This window comes from Nematolebias whitei, chromosome 3 (genome assembly GCF_014905685.2).
Source record: "Nematolebias whitei isolate Nwh7 chromosome 3, NemWhi1, whole genome shotgun sequence".
In the NCBI taxonomy this organism is placed as follows: Eukaryota; Metazoa; Chordata; class Actinopteri; order Cyprinodontiformes; family Rivulidae; genus Nematolebias; species Nematolebias whitei.
In genome coordinates, this window is record NC_056500.1 from 20,750,643 (window position 1) to 20,770,253 (window position 19,611).

The window sequence follows — 19,611 nt, forward strand, 5'->3', positions numbered from 1 at the left end:
AAGCTGCATGATCTTCAACATTACATGTCTATAAAAACTTTACTTACTGTACCTCTTTTAAAAAAGCTTTAACAATCTATGAAATGATCCTTAATGATTTGATTTATTTAATTACAAAATTATATTAAAGCTCCTATTTCTTCAAAGGATATTCTCTTTAGAACTTAGACATCTTTACATTATAACTTTCTGCTTTCCTCTTTATGTGTAAGCAAGTAAATTGAAACTAATAAAATGAGAAGTATAAAAAGTTCCTGTGTTAAATGTTAGACCTGTTTCACAGCTAATAAACCAACCAGTGCTCCAGCAACATCAGCAGCAGCTCCGGTGACAGCTAAGGTGTTGGAGCCTGTTCAGCCATCAGTCCAGAAGATGGAGCCACTGAGTGAGGATGAAAGAGGCCAGGGGGACATTCAGCCTGTGGGACATGATTATGTAGAGGAGGTAAGACACAAATAGTTATGATCTCATTGTCACCAGAACTGCATCTGACTGCTAATATCGAAACCTATTGTTTATGTGTCAAAAGTAAATCAAATGACATGGAAATAATGGTTATAAAAGTATAGTGCTTTTCTCGCTTGGAAACTGCGTCACATTTGATCTGAAGTTTCCACCTGTTAAGTATGAGAGGTAAAAGTAGCAGAGTAAAGAAAAAAAAAATTGAGGTAATCAGTCTTTGTGTGAATTAAAATTAAATAACAGAGCAGTATATCACAGATGTTACTGCAATGTCTGGTTGGTATAGCATTTAAAGTGCAGGTTTGATTAGCTTTCAGTTGTAGGTGCTGGTCATAAAATTAGAATATCATGAAAAAGTTGATTTATTTCAGTAATTCCATTCAAAAAGTGAAACTTGTATATTATATTCATTACACACAGACTGATAAATTTCAAATGTTTATTTCTTTAATGTTGATGATTATAACTGACAACTAATGAAAACCCCAAATTCAGTATCTCAGAAAATTAGAATATTGTGAAAAGGTTCGATATTGAAGAGACCTGGTGCCACACTCTCATCAGCTAATTAACTTAAAACACCTGCAAAGACCTTTAAATGGTCTCTCAGTCTGGTTCTGTAGGCTACACAATCATGGGGAAGACTACTAACTTGACAATTGTCCAAAAGACGACCACTGCCACCTTTCACAAGGAGGGCAAGACACAAAAGTTCATTGCTAAAGAGGCTGGCTGTTCACAGAGCTCTGTGTCCAAGCACATTATTAGAGAGATGAAGGGAAGGAAAAGATGTGGTAGAAAAAGTGTACAAGCAATAGAGATAACTGCACCCTGGAGAGGATGGTGAAATAAAACCCATTCCAAAATGTGTGGGAGATTCACAAAAAGTGGACTGCAGCTGGAGTCGGTGCCTCAAGAACCACCAGGCACAGATGTATGCAAGACATGGGTTTCAGCTGTTGCATTCCTTGTGTCAAGCCACTCTTGAACAAGAAACAGCATCAGAAGCATCTCGCCTGAGGTAAAGACAAAAAGGGCTGGACTGCTGCTGAGTGGTCCAAAGTTATGTTCTCTGATGAAAGTAAATTTGCATTTCCTTTGGATATCAAGGTCCCAGAGTCTGAGGAAGAGAGGAGAGGCACAGAATCCATGTTTTTTGAGGTCCAGTGTCAAGTTTCCACAGTCAGTGATGGTCTGGGGCCCATGTCATCTGCTGGTGTTGGTCCACTGTGTTTTTTAAGGTCCAAGGTCAACACAGCCGTCTACCAGGAAGTTTTACAGCACTTCATGCTTCCTGCTGCTGACCAACTTTCTGGAGATGCAGATTTCATTTTCCAACAGGACTTGGCACCTGCACAGAGTGCCAAAGCTACCAGTACCTGGTTTAAGGATGAAGGTATCCATGTTGACCAGCGAATTCTCTGAAGATGTGATACACCAGACCCAACAATTCAGAAGAGCTGAAGGTCACTATCAGAGCAACCTGGGCTCTCATAACACCTGAGCAGAGCCACAGACTGATCGACTCCATGCCACGCTGCATTGCTGCAGTAATCCAGGCAAAAGGAGCCCCAACTAAGTATTGAGTGCTGTACATGTTCATACTTTTCATGTTCATACTTTTCAGTTGACCAACATTTTTAAAAATCTTTTTTTTATTGGTCTTAAGTAATATTCAAATTTTCTGAGATATTGAATTTGGGGTTTTCATTAGTTGTCAGTTATAATAATCAACATTAAAAGAAATAAGCATTTGAAATATATCAGTCCTGAGCTGCACAGCGCCTTGTTTATACCGGCATTTTATGAGGTGGTGGGGGGGACAGAGATACAGCCGCACGCTGTTTACACTGACAGTTTTACAGCTTTGTAGCAAGGCAGAGGAGAGAGACAGACGGATGCATCTCAGCTGTGCGCTGTTTGTACTGACAGTTTTTTTGGGGTGTAGGGGAGGGGGAGAGAGACTCATGCCCCTTTTGCACTGCCCCTAATAAGCCCCAATTCTGGGCAGCCCGCCACAGAAAGAACACTTTTGCACCAGCCCTTTAGCTAGTATATTTAGCTGATTTGAGGCTGATTCAGGACAACTTTTCGTCCCTTCTTCTCTGGTGGGACCGAGCGAGCTCAGCTGAGCTGAGTCGGGACTGAAACGTGAATGCAGAACTCTGATTGGTCAGGGGGAGGAGTCACTGGATCTCAGAAACTTTTCACTGAGCCGCCATTTGCAATTTCTCTGGATGCGGAACAGCGGCTGGATCTATTTTTAAGATTTTAAAAACAATAATGACAACGCCGTGTTTAATTCTGAAGTCCAGGCATTTTTTGTGTTTGGTGACTGACCATAAAATTCGAGTGAGCAGTGTCACCGCGGAGGATCATACGAGCTGCCGAGCCGTTGAAGCCCGTGAGGCCGAGCCCCGGCCTCGCCTGCTCACAAAGGCCGGCTTCGAGCCTTGGCAGGCGGGAGGACCGGGATGGAGGGACGGGGGGTGGAAACTTTTTTTTTTTAAACATTTTATGTATAAAATATAAGTTTTTTTTTTTTTAATCAGTGAAGATTAAAAATAAATAAACGGTGCCGGCTTTATTGTGAAATCCTGTTTTCCCTTTGACTTTATTAAATAATCTGTTAATTAAAGTTAATTCAACTGAAAAATCATAAAAAGACAAAATTATTGAATCTCTCATATTTCCCTCAAACATGTTTAAAGAAGAGACACAGCTTTTGGTTCAACTTTATTCTAACTCACAGATGTACAAATCACAAAACAAGAATTACACTATAAATTAAAGTTTTAAATCGAAGCTAAACTAATTTGAAGCTAAAAATAATCTATACAAGAAAAAAAAATCTGTATACAAGAAACAAAACGACAATGAGTGCAAATACATCAAATGATGAAGAAAAATCTAGAATTTTAAATATAGATATCCTGATGCATGCTCAATAATCCAGGTAGAAAAATCTAAAAAAGTTAAGTCTAGTCCTCTGGACGTTCCAAAACAAACAAACAACAACAAAAATGTAGAAACGTTTCTTCTTTCATCCAGTCTTATATAAATAGCTATGAGCTGAATACAGCACTTCAGAATGAAGAAGACTTTCGGATGAAAGAAGAAACGTTTCTACTTTTTTTTTTTATTGTTTTGTTTTTTGAACGTCCAGAGGACCAGACTTAACTTTTTTAGATTTAAATATAAATGTTTTTGTAGAATCTGGTTCATCAGATTTAATTCAGTTCAGTTTATTTATACAGCGCCAAGTCACAACAGAAGTTGTCTCAGGGCACTGAACAGAAATATTCATATATAAAATAAGTTAACAGAAACATTTATATATAAAAATAATAATTTAATATTATTTATCTGAGGAGCAGACTGCTTTGAGTAACTCATAGCAGAACTCTCATTAGCAGGACTTGGATTCTGGACATGCCTCCAGAATCTGTCCAAAAGTGCAGGTGTAAACCCAGACTGAGCTGAGCCAGGCTGAGCAGGGGTGTGCAGGGCTGAGCAGAGTGGGGGCTGATTAGGGGCAGTGCAAAAGGGGCATAACATGAGCCGTGCGCTGTTTGTACCGACAGTTTTTGAGTGGGGGGTGTCAGCGTGAGGCTTCAGCATGAGGGAAGAGACTGTCTTTAGCTTTTTAGCTAGTGCACCTGCATTGCAAGCTGCTAGTTTAGCGTTACGTCAGTGCCGACAGGTGGTTGGGGATGGGGATGGGGGTCCGGTAGATGGGGTATTCGGCTCTGTTGACGGGGCAGTGCGCCCTGCTTGTATAGTGGTAGGGGAAACACTGGATGATTTATCTTGCAGTCAGTTATTGCAAAAAAAAAAAAGAGCTATTTACAAACTTCAATTTAGGTGTTTTCACATCTAAATATATTATCTCATTAAACCATAAACTATTCAATAAATAAAATTCAAAGAAATAAATGGTTGCAAAACACAGGAAGTTGCTAATAAAAAGGACTAGCACAAGTTTTCTTTGAGAAATTGCATCTAAATAAACCACAAGATCTTGCATGTGTTCAATATGATAGGATAGCAACTGTAAGCACATGGATGATGGGTTGATTATTTGGGCTTGTTTTCCATCCACTGAACCACCTTGCAGGCACCGAGACACTAAGCCTGTCTGTAAACATTTTAGAGTCAATTCTGCAGTGTGTACATCAGCCTGCTACATCTGACTGACTAACTTTATTCAAAGAGCACTCTGATATTCTGAGGTGAGACAGATTCTGCCACCTAAATCTGTCTAATTTTTTGGGATGTTTTATTTTACATTTAGGAATAAACTGATAAAAATCAACAAGCATGGCCACTTGTCTTTTTTGTAGAAATTTGAAAACCTTGGAGTTGAAAGATAGTTCTTTTTATTGTGACTTTGTAGGTCTGGGTCTTCACATGCAACTTTTGTCACTTCTTAGGTTCGTAACGAGGATGGAAAAGTGATTCGGTTTCACTGCAAACTGTGCGAGTGCAGTTTCAATGATCCCAACGCTAAAGACATGCACCTGAAGGGGAGAAGGCACAGACTGCAGTACAAGGTAAACAAGTGAAGAGTGCGGTTGTGACTGACTAGTCACACAGACTAAAAATGATGTATAAAGTCACAGTTCCCATATACGTGCCCAATGTTTTTAGTAATTTTCCATCCCAATTCAGAAATTCTCCAACATTAAACAAAATAGCATAGTTTATTTCTCTGGCTTATAAAATGAGGTATTTTCTGCATTATTTGATGAGTGGAGAGCGATGAACTGATGTGGAAAAATGCCTTCCATGTTTGTGTGATCTCTGTGGATTTCATGTCTCACATCTTCCAAGCCTTTGTATTTTTTAATTTCTATTAGAAAATGACAGCATCTGTATGAAATTACTTTTTATTCACAGCACAGGAATAAGCTATTTCCAAAGACCTGCATCCAGATGTGTTTGTGTTAAAACAGTTTGCTTAATTGTATCTTTATGTCTCAATAAAGCTGTAATAGATTTTAAAAGTAGAATGTTTTACACGATGGAAGCTGACTTGCTACATATAAATGTCAAACTACTTTTCACTCTTACTTTAGTATTGTGTGCACTGAAAAAAAAGGTACAGGATCACATCAGCGTTCTATTACGGTTCTGTTACATTCTCCCCATGTTTTGGGTTACGTTTTCCATTTTCTGTAGAAAAAAGTAAACCCAGAGCTCCCTGTGGAAATTAAGCCCAGTAATCGTGCTAAGAAGCTTCAGGAAAGCAAGTTGAAGAAACAGAAGCAGAAGGCTGTGCTGAAGAGACAGAGAGACGATGAGCAGCGCTGGCACATGGAGATGAGGTCAGACCTAACTCTTTATCACCGACTTAAATTTGGTCCCTTTTGACATCAAAGTTTGACTTTTTGTTCCCGAAAAACAAGATGAGCAATATGCACTCATAGATCACTCCATTAAAAGGGAAGTGCTGAGGGTGACACATGTTGTTCTTTTCACATCACTAATGTTTTTCACAAAATACATTTTATCCTATCTACAAAACAAACAAACAAAAAAATACAATATTGTCTTGGGAAGCAGTGTTTCCCCAAAGGTTATGTGCTTTAGGAGGGCGCTCGTCTCTTCAGGGTTTGGTGGGGTGTTGTTCGTTAGCATAGTGCTGCTACGTTAATGCCAGCAGTTGTTGACCGGGGGGGGGGGGGGGGAACATAGCTGGGATTGGGGGTGGGGGGGTTGTTGTAGCAGAGTGCTTTGGTTTGTAGTCTGAGCCGAGTTGCTACAATCTTGGCTCCCCATCTGGAAGTGGTGTATCTGTGTGGGGGTGGGATTTGGTAGGAGGGGCGCTTGGTTCTGTTGACAGGGTGGGGCGCCCTCCTTGAATAATAATGGTAGGGGGAACACTGGGAATATTGTCACTGAATCATCCTCATTCCTGTTGGATGAATGAGTTGATGATTGTCCTGAAAATTGTCTCTATCCTGCAGACGGTATGAGGAGGACTTGTACCGGAGAAAGATGGATGAGGAGCAGATGTATTGGGGGGAGCAGAGGCGGAGGGTGGTACCTCCACCTTTGATGAGTCATCCCGGTATGCCTGTTCCCCCATTACTGGTGAGCGTTATGCACTTCCTGTTTAATAAGTTGGATTCACAACATGAAAAAATAACATCTGACTTTTGACTGAGATTTAATTACATGGGATCGATCGGTTTGTTTCCCCTCCTGTTCTGCTTTAAGAGTTGTGTTCGTCGCCCCGACTCTGCCGACGACCGGCACATCATGGCCAAACACTCCACCATTTACCCAGTGGAAGAGGAGCTGCAGGCTGTTCAGAGGATCGTCTCCCATTCTGAGAGGGCTCTTAAACTGGTGTCCGACTCACTGCTCGAGGAGACGACAACGATGAGCGCTGCTGCTCCGGAAGGGGATGAAAAAATGCAAGTAGTGACTCTGACTGATATTACTTTTTACTTGTACAACTTTTTTAGAGTCAAGGCAATCAAGTGTTGTACGGTAGGTTTTTAAAATATTTCCATACCATACCACTTTATTTATAATGCACTTAAAAACAGCAGCAAGGCCAACCAAAGTGTGGTACAACAAAAAATATTAATATATCTAAAAATTTTCACATGTACATATTTTCACATTTTAATATTTTCCATTGTTTGATAAATACTTAGCTAGTTATTTATAATTCAGAGCATCTTGTCATTTATTATTTAGAACTTTTGATTTTATTTTGTAGGAGATGTTTGATTCTTTATTTTTACTGTCTGCGGAGTCATAAACACCATCAAACAGTGCTTGAAAAGTGTTAGCTACTTAAACAGAGCAGCCCATAAGCAACAAATGTTTGATTTCTGTGCATTAGCGACTTTAACAAATCACTTGACAGTTTAAAACCACGTTTTTAAAAAAAATTCATGTACCTAATTAAGAGTGTACTAAATTTAAATAGGTTCATAAATCCAGTCTTGTAATTTTTAGTCCTTCCATGGTTTTATCTCTGTCAGTGCTGAGAATGCTGCCCGGCTGCTGAAAGGTGTGATGAGGGTCGGTATCCTGGCCAAAGGCCTGCTGCTTCGTGGGGACAGAAATGTGGAGCTCATCCTGCTAACGGCTAAGAAACCCACCATCTCCTTACTGAAGAACATCACCAAACAGCTACCAAAAGAACTGATGGTAAGGAAACATTAGGAGTTTTTCACTCAATAGGTTTTTATGTTGATAAATAGATTTACTCTATTACAAACAGTAACTTAAATCTCAGACCCTTTGTTAAACACACAAGAAAGGGAACCTTTCAATAGCTATTTTATTGGAAGATCGCCGGTTCAACCCCCCAGACTGACAGCATCAAAGTGTGGGTGGGAAAGGTGAAGCATCCACACCTGCCTCCACCCTCATCTGGTTGAGCCCTTAACCCCAACCATCTGCTCCCCCGGGCGCCCTAGATGGCAGCTTTCTGCTCCACACAGAGGGCTGTGGGAACTCAGTGGTCTGTGGTTGCGTCGGGAAGGGCATCCGGCGTGAAAACATTTGCCAAGTCTTCGTGACTGTCGGCACGTGTTAAAAACCATCTGGGAATTTTCAAAAAGTAGATACGAGTTGAGTTTTATAAATAAAGTAAATGTGCACTGACCAGAGTTTTCTAGGTTGATGTTAATGAAAATATTTAGTAAAACTCTGATCAGCAGATTCAGATTTGTCCCCACGAACTCTTAACAGCTTGCAAAATTTACTTTTGTTTATAATTTCTGATTGAACTGAAAATTTTCCAAGTAAATCAGTTTTGATTCATTTATGGATCAGGAAAAAAAGTTTAATTTATCATTTCAGCATGGCCATAGTAATTATAACATTTGAGTGAGTGATTGGTCAAGCAGGTCAAACTAAGTCATTCATTTGATTTCAGTCATTAACTGATGGCTTGGTGCTTCTTTTAGGCAAAATGAGTTCAGGAGGATTTGTGATCAGCTAAAATCAGGTACTGTAATTTCCAGAGTAGAGTGCACCTGAGTATAAGCCACGCACACTAAATAAAAAAAAAAAAATACAATTTTATAAACGTATAAGCCGCACAAATGGCAGCATGCAGCTACTAAGAGAGATGTGCAACTCTTTTTGTAGATCAAGAATCAACCACCAGATGGTGTCTTATAGACTTTACTGTTCAACACACACACAGGGTGAACCCCGCACGTCTTTATGACAAGTACCTATCTCACTCATGGTTACTCTACTAAATGTCCTAACACAAGCTCGTTCGCTTGTCTCCATCCCCACACCCAAACAAAAAAAAGCCTTCAGCATTGTATAAGCTGCGGGGTTCAAAGCCTGTGAAAAAGTAGCTGCTTATACACGGGAAAGTACGGTAGTTTCAGTTTCAAACGTCAGGCTATGTAATGAAAGGTTTTCAGAGCTTATTTGAAACTTGGATGGGTCTACTAAAATTTTATTAACGTAAAATATTTAAGTCTGTGCTGCGAGACCTTTTATTTCCAGTGTCAAGCATTTACATTTGTATTTTTTACATTTACATGCACTAAATGAAAATATTTGTTCAGAAATAATTTAATACTTTGGTGTTTTTTTGGATGCTCTAAGCTTCACTCTCCTACTGTACAGTGTATGTATTCATGTGTAAAATAATGGATGTAAACACTATTAAAATAATCAAATCTGAGTTAACTCTTAGCATGTAGGCATTCGGTTCAGTGCCTCCTGAAGTACTGCAGTAAATCAAAGTTTTAAAGCTACGTTGTCTGTTTTTCTGTCGCTACCATGAGATGTTGAAACTTTGCACTTGAGATAAAACATCTTACAACTGGGTAAACTCTTTTTTTTACATTTTGCAGGTGATCTTACTGCCCCTCAGTTACATTGAAAACTGATTTATTTATTTGTTTTATACAGGTTATAAAGTGTAAGCCTACAAGACAACAGATCCAAAGTTGTGTTTTGTTGCATACCCTCACTGTTTGCTCCTCCTGCTGTAGCTGGTCGTTCCTTGAAGGTGCTTTTCACTGATCTTTAGATTTACTGCCTGGTTATGACACCTGAATCCTACAGAGAGAGATGAAACTTTCCTACTTGCCCCTTTAATCTTCTAAATATTTTCCCCACATCCCATTGTTAAAATGACTTTTAAGTGCCTTTTAACCTTATTTAATAAATCAGTCAATCTAAATGGCTTTTAACAGAGTAAACATAGCATTTCTTTATAAACTTTCCAATTAAGGCTATTCTTTATCGCTACACCCCTTCCTCCTCTGTAGTGAGTAATCCCAAGTGTCCTTTTAACCGGCAGACATTTTCTGAAGATCAGTATGAGGTGCAGGCTCATCCCGAGGAGGCGAACATCGTGATTATTTCAAGCCAGGAGCCCAAAATGCAGGTGACCATTTCTCTCACCTCGCCACTGATGAGGGAGGACCCTGCTGCTGAGAAGGACAAGCAGGCAGGAGGAAAAGCGGCTGAGAAAGGTTAGAGAAGCCAAAGCTTTCAGTACCAGACAACCAAATGTTTGTGGTCTCTGTGATAAACTTCTGTGAGCCATATTTTTTTTTTATCCCTTTCTCTACTCCTTCACCAGTCAGCACCCTAAATTTAGGCTGAGAAATTAGGCTTACAAAAACCACTTGGTGGGACTTTCATAATCCCCTCATTCAAGATATCCTTTCTTTAACATCTGATAGTTAAATCACACTTTCATTTGTCCCAGTCTTTTTTATTATATCCTGTATTATTTTGTTTTTGCAGCTGCATTAATCCCCCCTTTCTTTGTTTTCTCTCCACAACAATGGGAAGCAAAAAGCCGGGCTCTCCGACCTTTCTGTGCCACTCGAGTGTTTGTTTATTTCATGAACACGTGCTTACGGTCGCCCTAAGGTGTAAATGAACAACATTTGAAAGAACGGAATTACATTTGAAAAAACACAACAAAATCACAACATTTGAAAAAACGGAATTGCGTTAAGCCAAAGCGGAAGTGGCCAAAGCGAAAGTGGCCGGAATTACATTGGAAAATATGGAAGTACATTTAGCCAAAGGAAGTGGCCAGAATCACATTAGAAATGACTGAATTACATTAAGCCAAAGAGGAAGTGGCTAAAGCGGAAGTGGCCGGAATCACATTAGAAAAAACAGAATTACATTTGAAAAACACGGAATCACATTAGAAAAAAACGGAATCACATTTGAAAAAATGGAATGACATTTGAAAAAACGGAATTACATTAAGCCAAACAGGAAGTTTTTTTCTTTTACTTTATTAACAGCATAAAACTGAACAAAATAGCAATATACAGTATGCACACAATGGAGATACAGTTAAAAGGATAGCCTGCTAACTGTATCTCCATTGTGTGTGTACTGTATATTATTTTGTTCAGTTTTATGCTGTTAATAAAGTAAAAGAAAAAAACTTCCTGTTTGGCTTAATGTAATTCTGTTTTTTCTAATGTGATTCCGGCCATTTCCACTTTGTCCACTTCCACTTTGGCTTAATGTAATTCCCTTTTTTCAAATGTAATTCTGTTTTTTCTAATGTTCATTTACATCTTAGGGCCACCGTGCTTGCTCATGTAAAACGTTTAGGAACCTTTAAAAACAGCATTTGTTGCGATAATGCTCAGGGGTTAAAATGCTTCATATGATGACCGAGTTTTTTATTTTTAAAATCAACAGAATTTCTGCGTTTTTGCAGAAAACCCTATGGGCAGGAGTTTAGAGGTGCAGCAGCTTCTCATCCTCGCATCTCTCAGTCCTGGATCGTTAGACACAACATTATCAGCAATAAGGTGTTGGAGTGTTTGTTCTAGTTTCACGATGATCTGCATGATGCAACAGTTAGACAACAGGAGTGACTCCTTTGTCATGACTTCTCTAACAGAGAATACAGATAAAAGATCATCGTGTTGCAACCACTCTACCTGCTCCAGTATCTGTCAACATTTTAACGTTTTATTTTTATCCCTCATTTGGAAAACATGGTGCAAATGTTTTCTGTTGTTGTCTTTGATTTGTGTTTTAATTTTAGTTTGGGTTTGTTGATTCTGTTCTGGATCAGCTGACCCTGGTCAGCCAAAGGCTCGTATGAAGACCACACTACAACACGTACCACTATTAATAAAATAATTAGCCCATGTTTATTACGCTTTTCATCTTAAGAAAATCCTCCTGTTCACTGCTATCAGAGGGCTGAATCAAAGCTCTGAAAAGCGTGATAAACGTGGGTTTTTGATTTGAAGTGGTACGACAGTGTAGACTTCAGTACTGTCTTTGTTTTCTGTATTTCCCCTGTGCGAAAACTCATCTCACTTCTTTTGGACATGGAAGTGTGGAAACCTCCAGGACTGATCTTGTGTAATATTGCATCATTAAAGCGATCAGAACCACATTTACAGTTTTGAAAACGCGTCGTATTTAGGTAGTTTGTTCTAAAAATGTGCCTTTCATTGATGCCCATATTTTTGTTGCAACCTTCTAAACATCCTGCACACAAAATGCAGATGTTTACCTAAAACGGCATGAGGCGAAAGACAAGTTGTTTACCAGCACCTGGTAAACCGCTTTTAAAAACACAAAGGAAAAATATCCAGTAAAGAAAAGCCAGTTTAAATGATTTAATGGAAAATGAAAACTTTTCTATAACACTAAGCATGATCAGTTTATTATTTAATTGACTACATTAATGTTTGAGTTGATAAATGTTCAAATGCTACTGTGAAATTTGACAATTTTTGGGAGCTCATTGTACGAGGTCAAATGTAAAAAAGAAGAAATCTACAACTCTCAGAACTTGTACTCAATGAAGTTAAATGTTTTAAGTCTTAACTTGAACACCAAAAATGGACTTTTTCCTCAAAAAAGGGCGACAGAGTGACAGAGGCCATGTTATTTTGTTCTTAAACAAACAAAAAAAGTAGATTTCTAAAACTTATTCAGGGATAGAAATATATTTGTTTTAGGAGTTATTAGAAATGCATTGATCAGTCAAACTTAAAACTGCCAGGTGTTTTGCACTGTCAGGGCATTAAAATAAAACTTTGGGAGGTGGGCATGGTCCCAGAGGTCAATGCTGCATCGTATGACCTCTTATGTATCTGGTAGGTGCTCGGTCAAGCTGGGAAGCAGGAGAATTAGATGCAGGATCAGTGCCTTTCTTTCTTTGTTGCATTTTTTGGGACATTTTTAATTTTCATAAAATGGTTGCACACATTGCTGTTGATGCGAGGGAGGTGGCTGAGTGTAGTAGCTTTAGGATGTTTAGGAATCCAAGAAACTTCCACATTATTATCAGAATGAAAGCTTTTTCAGCAGAATGCAGTAGTCCCTCGCTACTTCGCGGTTCGTTTTTCGTGGACTCGCTCTATTACGGTTTTTCAAAATAAGATTGGACATGACACAATTAATTGGCTGATTGATGGATAAGCTGCACGATCAATATGACATTTTTATGTAAAATAAATTATTTTAAATTATTTAGCACCTGCTGCACATTTGTGCAGCCCAGAGCAGCGGAAAAAGCTTCCTCCTGCCACTCTGCGCTGCCCTTACTGCTGCAGGATAAACTTCCTGCTGCAGTTAAAACAGCTGGTCAGATGTTCAGCGTGCAGAGCGGAGAAGTGGGCGTGGCCAGGAACACTTGCAGGTGGCAAAGAGCAGAAGAAGCAGGGAGCTGAAATCATGACATTCTGTGCTCTTTTAGAGCGTTTAGAGTTGAGAAACATCGTTTGGAATTTGCAAGAGTGTGGGAAGGGTTTAAAACGCCTTAATATATATTTATATAAATACTAAAATAATTACTACTTACTACTTGTACTGCTATTCCTACGTTGCAGTTTTTCCACTTATCGCAGGTCTTCAGGGTACAGATCCCCCACAATAAACAAGGGACTACTGTATTACATTTAAACCTCAATCTGTGTGTTTTTAATGTTTTGGCTGATCAGTGCTGTAAGAACAAAATGGGAAACCGCTGTACTTCACTACATGATTAATGATTTCTCAAAGCTGATGTTTTGTCTTGTCAGTCAGCAAAAGCACGTTCTTTGTTTCTACTTACCAGTATGTTCCTGTTAATGACCAAGAACTGAAACTACTAAATGAAGATAATATTAATTTTATGAGTAATGTCTTTGAAAATTCAAAATGTAAGAGGAAAGGTCATTAAAATCCTAATTGGTTGGGACGAGCTTGCATATTATTTAACTTTAAAAATATAAAACATTAACTTTTTCTGATTTGTTGGATTTCTATATTCTGCTTTTTTACATTTACCTCCAACAGTTCTCTGCAAACTACGTTTGTGCTTTTTTCCTATTGACTTTCATTTAGAAATTATGTTCTACTTGAAACTTGCTCTTTTACCTTTTTGATGCCTGCCAGCCTCTTATGTTCTTCTTATTTTCATTAGGACTTGAGGGATGACTGAAAAGTCTTGTCGTAATGTCCACCTGAAGTTCCACAGAGAAATATCTAGTCCCTGATGAGTGTCATGCCACATTTTAACCGTGTGAGTTTTGATTTAGCTTCACTACAAGTTGTAAGTCAGTGGTTTTATTTTTACAGATGTGTCTGAGAAAGATCCTCCAGACCCTTTGAATAAGAAGAAATGTTTGGAGTACCTGGCTGCTCTTCGTCACGCTAAATGGTTTCAGGTAAAACTGAACAGACATCACTTTTATTTACGTTAGTCTCAACCATGCTGGCTTTCTAAAAACGACATACTATATGGTGACAATCTGTGACCGCATATCAGAGTCAGAGAGATTTATTTGTCATACACACCCCGTGTGGTACATGTGGTGGAACGAGATTATGTACACAGGGTCCCAGTTACATCCCACAATAAAATGTAAAAGAAAAACAGTAATAAAATCTAAGATATGAACTAAGAAAAATATCACTAAATATAATGGCATAATGCATAAAAACAATAAAAAACAATACGCTGAACAGCAGCACAAACACGAGTCTGTGAGTCTATATACCAGACAATTTGTTAAATAAATATAAATATACGGTATATAGAAAAAAAATTACTGTATTTTTCTACCTTTTGCATAATTTGCATGTCCTACAACTTATAGGCCAAAGCAACGTATTTATGAATATTTTCCCATTTTTATAAACCAATTTTTGTCTGAGATATGACTGTTTTCATTCATTCTCACTGAAAATATTGAGAACTATCATTTTCAGCAGCTAGATGGCACTCGAGTGTGTGGCATGCCGTTGTGTCATATAATAGGTTATAGGGGCTATTATTGACACAATCAGCTTGCCATAGGACCAATGTCGTCCAGCTCGCCTGGAGCAACCATCAAATCAGCTTCATTTTGCTGCGCCTCCTCTATGAAATGAAGCTGATTTGACCATTGCAGTGCATTTATTAAGTAAAAGTTCAACTGAGACACACCTTTAATATAATGTAGATCAAACAAATGATTGTTTTTAGGTGGTTGTTAAATTTCGAACAAATGCCCTGTGAGTTGACCTCTGCTCGTTCCCGTTTCTGCGTATCGGCTTTTGAAAATGCATCTGATTTGACCGTCGGAGTGTATTTATTAAGGAAAAGTTGAACTGAGACACACATTTACTATAATTGTGAGCAAGCAAACAATTGTTTTTAAATGTTAATCTTGTTAAAGTCCTCGCGTGCATGCTTCTGCGGCCACCATTTGGCAGTCAATCGATTTTTGGCACAACACCGGCCCACATTTCCAGGTTGTCAGCGGTGACGCATAATAGATGCAACGTATTTATGGATTTTTCCACTTTATTAGACATATTTGGACTGATGTGACTTATAGGGTGGTGCGACATGTATGGCGGAGAATACGGTAATAGAAGAGGAAACCCCTCTCCTCATTAAGGCAGCGAGTTGTCATAAAGTTACAAAACAAAAACCCCTGCGCAAACTTTCTATACAAACTTAAATGTATGCACAAAACAAAACCTGATCTAAGGAAAATCCTTAGATTCTGCCTGTCAAACGTCCATTTTTTATTTTTTATTTCTGTAGGCTCGTGCAAACGGATTACAGTCTTGTGTGATCATCATTCGAGTGCTGAGAGATTTGTGTCAGCGTGTTACCACCTGGGGGAGCATGCCTTGCTGGGTATGTACTTTCAGCTGTCTGCTGATTTGAAGTTTGTAATTTATATATTATGATTTCTTTATTCTGTGCGCTTCTCGATTTTTTTCGTCCAATGACGTAAACAAGCTTTTAAAACAGGATTTGTCCATTTCAAATATTCCTGTACTGTGTGAATAAACTTTATTCAGTATGTGTGTGTGTTCTGCTTGAATTTTTGTTGCAGGCGATGGAGCTACTGGTGGAGAAGGTGATCAGCAGCGCCAATGGACCGCTTAGTCCAGGGGAGGCCATGCGTCGGGTCCTGGAGTGCATCTCCTCAGGCATTCTGCTGCCAGGTCACAAAACACAACTTACTGAAATAAATAAGTGGACTGATGGGGCTGCGGTAGCTTGGTGGTCAGTGCTGCAGTCTTGTAATCCTGAGGTTGCGGGTTTGAGCCCAGGTTGCGTCAGGAAGGACATCCACCATAAAACAAATTGCCAAATCGTTCATGCGAGTCCGCTCGCTGTGGCGACCCCCTGAAGAAGGGAGAGGCCGAAAGCAACTTAACTTTTACTGACAGGCAAACAAATACATGCTCGTGCAGATTTTCCTAAGAAAGTTCCATAGTTTTATATTTATTTTTACTTTGAAGAGTTTATTTTTCTTCCTTTTCCTGAATGTACGTAATGAGGGGTTCTTTTGTCTTTAAATTCACTTAAACATTTTTTCTGCTGTTCTCGTTACACAGACGGACCAGGTTTGATGGACCCCTGTGAGAAAGAGCAAACTGATGCTTTGATGAGCATGACTCTTCAAGCTCGGGAGGAAATAACTGCGAGTGCGCAGGTAGCCAGCTGTTGTTTTTTCACTGCTAAATGTCAGTAGTGTTTGGATTAAAGCTACACGTGCTGGTTTGCGTTTTCTCTCGTTGCAGCATGCTCTGCGGCTGCTTGCTTTCCGTCAGATCCACAAGGTCTTAGGCATGGAGTCCCTGCCGGTGTCCAAGGCGAGCGCACGTAACCGCAAGCGTCGACGGGACGTCAGCGAGAGCGGCGAAGGAGAGGGGGAGGGCAAAAAAGACAAGAAGGAGGAAGAAGCAACCGCTTGACCACTGCCCTCACAAGCGGAAGAGTTTGCTAGGTTATAGACTTGTAGAATGTCACTTTCTTTTTTTTATTATTTTGGAAAGAACCTCAACATGCAGCTGCACACATCTAAATATAACTTTGGCTCTACATGTTACACGTCTACTTAAATCATGAATAAGGTCTCTGAGGAGTTTTGGGGCTGACGTTTTCAGGCCTGTACACAATTCTTTCACTTGTATATGCAGTTGTTGTGTATTGTAAAGTGTGCAGAGTACGTTACGTTTCAAAAATCAGCATAATGGCACACCAACTTCTGACCATCCTGCTCATGTTTTCAATAATCACCACAGCTGTTCTCTCCACATTAAAGGCCTCAGTAGAATTCAAAGATCTTGCACCTTAAACTTTGTTGTAATCATTTCTGTTTAAAGAAAAAGAAAATTAACTCTCTGCATCCATTGTTTTGGGGACTCTGAAATAACGTTGCTGCTGAAACGTTTTGCGTTGGAAAGACGAGGTGCTTTGAAATTGCAAAGGAAGATCAGATGAGACTGCTACATAAATAAAATGCAGAGGTTTTAACGGTGCTTACAAATGACGAATCAGACAAATCCACCACGTTCTGTAAGTTTTGCACCTTTTAAGCTCCTATTAAGAGCGTTTGTTTCCATTTACATTAAATACTGGAGGGAAACGCGTCGTGAACTCAAACCAAAGGTTTTCACTTCAAAGACAAAAAGCTAAAGTAAGTCATGAAGCCTACGCAAACAGGAACTAACCGCTGAAACTTTTAATATGAAAATAAACCTGTCTGAAGGTGGAGGTGGGGGGTCTTCTTGCACAATGGTACTCTGAGGGAATTAAGCACTTAAGAGGTAACGTATGCAGTCATAAATCTATCTGAATATTATGCTTAGTAATATTTTATTTTCTTCCAAAGAAATGATGTGCAGACAGGAGAAGCTTTAGTCGGATAATAAAGACTAAATATCTGCTGTTGAGAGGAAATGGTTCCAGTCTTATGACTTTCTTCCCTGTGCCTGGATCATGTGTATTTAAAAAAAGACTGAGTTTGGGGAACATAAGTTGTTTTTGTGTGTTTAGTACTGTACTGATCTCATTTATTAGAGGTGTGTGATAGGAAAGGGACAGTTGCACAACTTGGGTTTAAAAGCTGAAGTGACTTTGCTTTTTTTTTTAGTTTATTCAGTAACCTCTGCTTATTTTATTTACAAATAATATTTGCAGTCTATTTTGTACCGTTTCATTGGAAAGTGTGAAAGTAGCTGTCTATTATTTGAATGTATTTGTAGTGTTGCCTCGTATAAGGAGGAAATAAAACGCACTAAAGCCGTATTTTTAGGTCGTTTGTTTTATTTATTTATTTATGAATTACTTTGAAACGAACAGCCAGAAGGCGTCAGCGTCACCTCTTACTCATAAGGAGACACATTTCGAGATAATTAAGGAAGTGGTTGACAGAAGACGACGTCCAGGCTCAGATGTGGGACACAGAGACTGCTCCAGCCGAGATGGTAGCACTGAAGCTGCAAAAGAGATGAAACGACTCGAAAATCTCATCCGATAAGTTTTATGGTTGCGTTTATCACAGCTGTTCGGAGGTCTGAGTGTTCCCACAGAGCTGCAGGTACTGAAACTTTTACGGCTGTTTTATTTTATTAACTTTTGGTTGTATTTTGGACTTTAGTTCCCTTAAATGTATCACAAAGCAGCCTTGTCCTTTCTGCTCTGTTACATTTTTGTTTCACAGAAAACTTCAGTCAACTGCTGATATAGCAAGGTACGTATTAACCTGAACATGTGCTGAGTTAGTTACTTTTCTACATAAGCTTTGTTAATAAATAACTTGTCAACTTTATTACACAAAGTAAGGTGATCAGCTTTATGATGTGGCAGGCAGTTGTAACATATATTCAAACTGCTCTCTGTCTTGCTTTCCACTATGAAATGCAGGCAATAATGTACCAGTAATTGTCTTCGTGTGTTAGCAAAATATTTCAAGAGCTACTGGGACAATTTTTTTTGTAAACCACTCAAGTAATGGTAAGCTTTTGGAGTCAAGCAGAAGATGAACATAGAAAGAGCCAATACAAAAATGGCTAAAACTATCAGCTCTGACTACACCAAGTTTTAGCTTAATGGCAAAAGAAGTTACTGAGTCGGAGCCATTTTTGTGCCAACTTTTTAGTTGGATGTGGCTGCCATTTTATGTTAACTTCAAAAGTTAATAAGCTGTAGATATCAGATGATTACTGAGAGTTTCATTCAAACCTGTCGTTAATGTGATCTTAATCACATCAAAATTATTAATGGCATGTATGGATGTTATTGGCTTTTGTAAAATAATAGTTTTCCTAGTCAGAGCTGTAAATAGTTAAAGTTCTCCTGAACTAGTATAAGAAAACAAGGCAGAAATACTCAGTCTGTGCATAGCAGGTGCACACTGGGTATAAATGAGGTACATACTGGATACTACCAGGTACTTGCTGGTGCTGTTATATATTTCCGTCTTAAAATATATCTAATTAAAGTAAACTTAAGCTGCTGCTTTTAAGTTTTATAACTAGCCTGAAAGGTTTATTTTAGATGCACTAAATTAACTTTATCCCAGAAATATTTTGTATTTTTATATGCCTTTTGTTTCAGTTTTGTTAAGTGAACTGATGTCATACCAGTTGTTTTTATAACATAAGTAAATTGAGTGGTACAATCAGAGTTCTAATCTGACTTATTATTTAAAACAAAAACAAAAAAACTTTGTGAATTCACGTTCCGAGTTTCTACTCCTCGTCTGAGACGTGTGGGTATTAAAACTGTAACAATCTGTTTTATATGATTTCCTGCTCTTTGTTGCAAATTGTGGTTTGTTTGTCATACTTGTTTTCTTAGCTCTTCCTGTCTACACTTGCACTCATAAAAAATACATTTGGTCTGGGTCTGGTAATTAGATAAAAAAAAAAAAA

General features: G+C 38.7%; 1 protein-coding gene across 1 annotated transcript in view; it reads left to right on the forward strand.

Annotated features, from left to right (window-relative positions):
• zfr2 (zinc finger RNA binding protein 2) overlaps positions 1-16,821 on the forward strand; it is a 27,870-nt gene extending 11,049 nt beyond the window's left edge. Inside the window, exons 8-19 of the mRNA XM_037674654.1 lie at positions 284-444; positions 4,896-5,015; positions 5,644-5,789; positions 6,432-6,558; positions 6,685-6,884; positions 7,464-7,632; positions 9,761-9,935; positions 14,026-14,114; positions 15,482-15,577; positions 15,780-15,891; positions 16,288-16,385; positions 16,474-16,821. Coding sequence (XP_037530582.1) covers positions 284-444; positions 4,896-5,015; positions 5,644-5,789; positions 6,432-6,558; positions 6,685-6,884; positions 7,464-7,632; positions 9,761-9,935; positions 14,026-14,114; positions 15,482-15,577; positions 15,780-15,891; positions 16,288-16,385; positions 16,474-16,647 — 1,667 coding nt within the window. The 3' untranslated portion in view covers positions 16,648-16,821. The remainder of the gene's footprint in view (positions 1-283; positions 445-4,895; positions 5,016-5,643; positions 5,790-6,431; positions 6,559-6,684; positions 6,885-7,463; positions 7,633-9,760; positions 9,936-14,025; positions 14,115-15,481; positions 15,578-15,779; positions 15,892-16,287; positions 16,386-16,473) is intronic.
• The last annotated feature ends 2,790 nt before the right edge of the window (positions 16,822-19,611 follow it).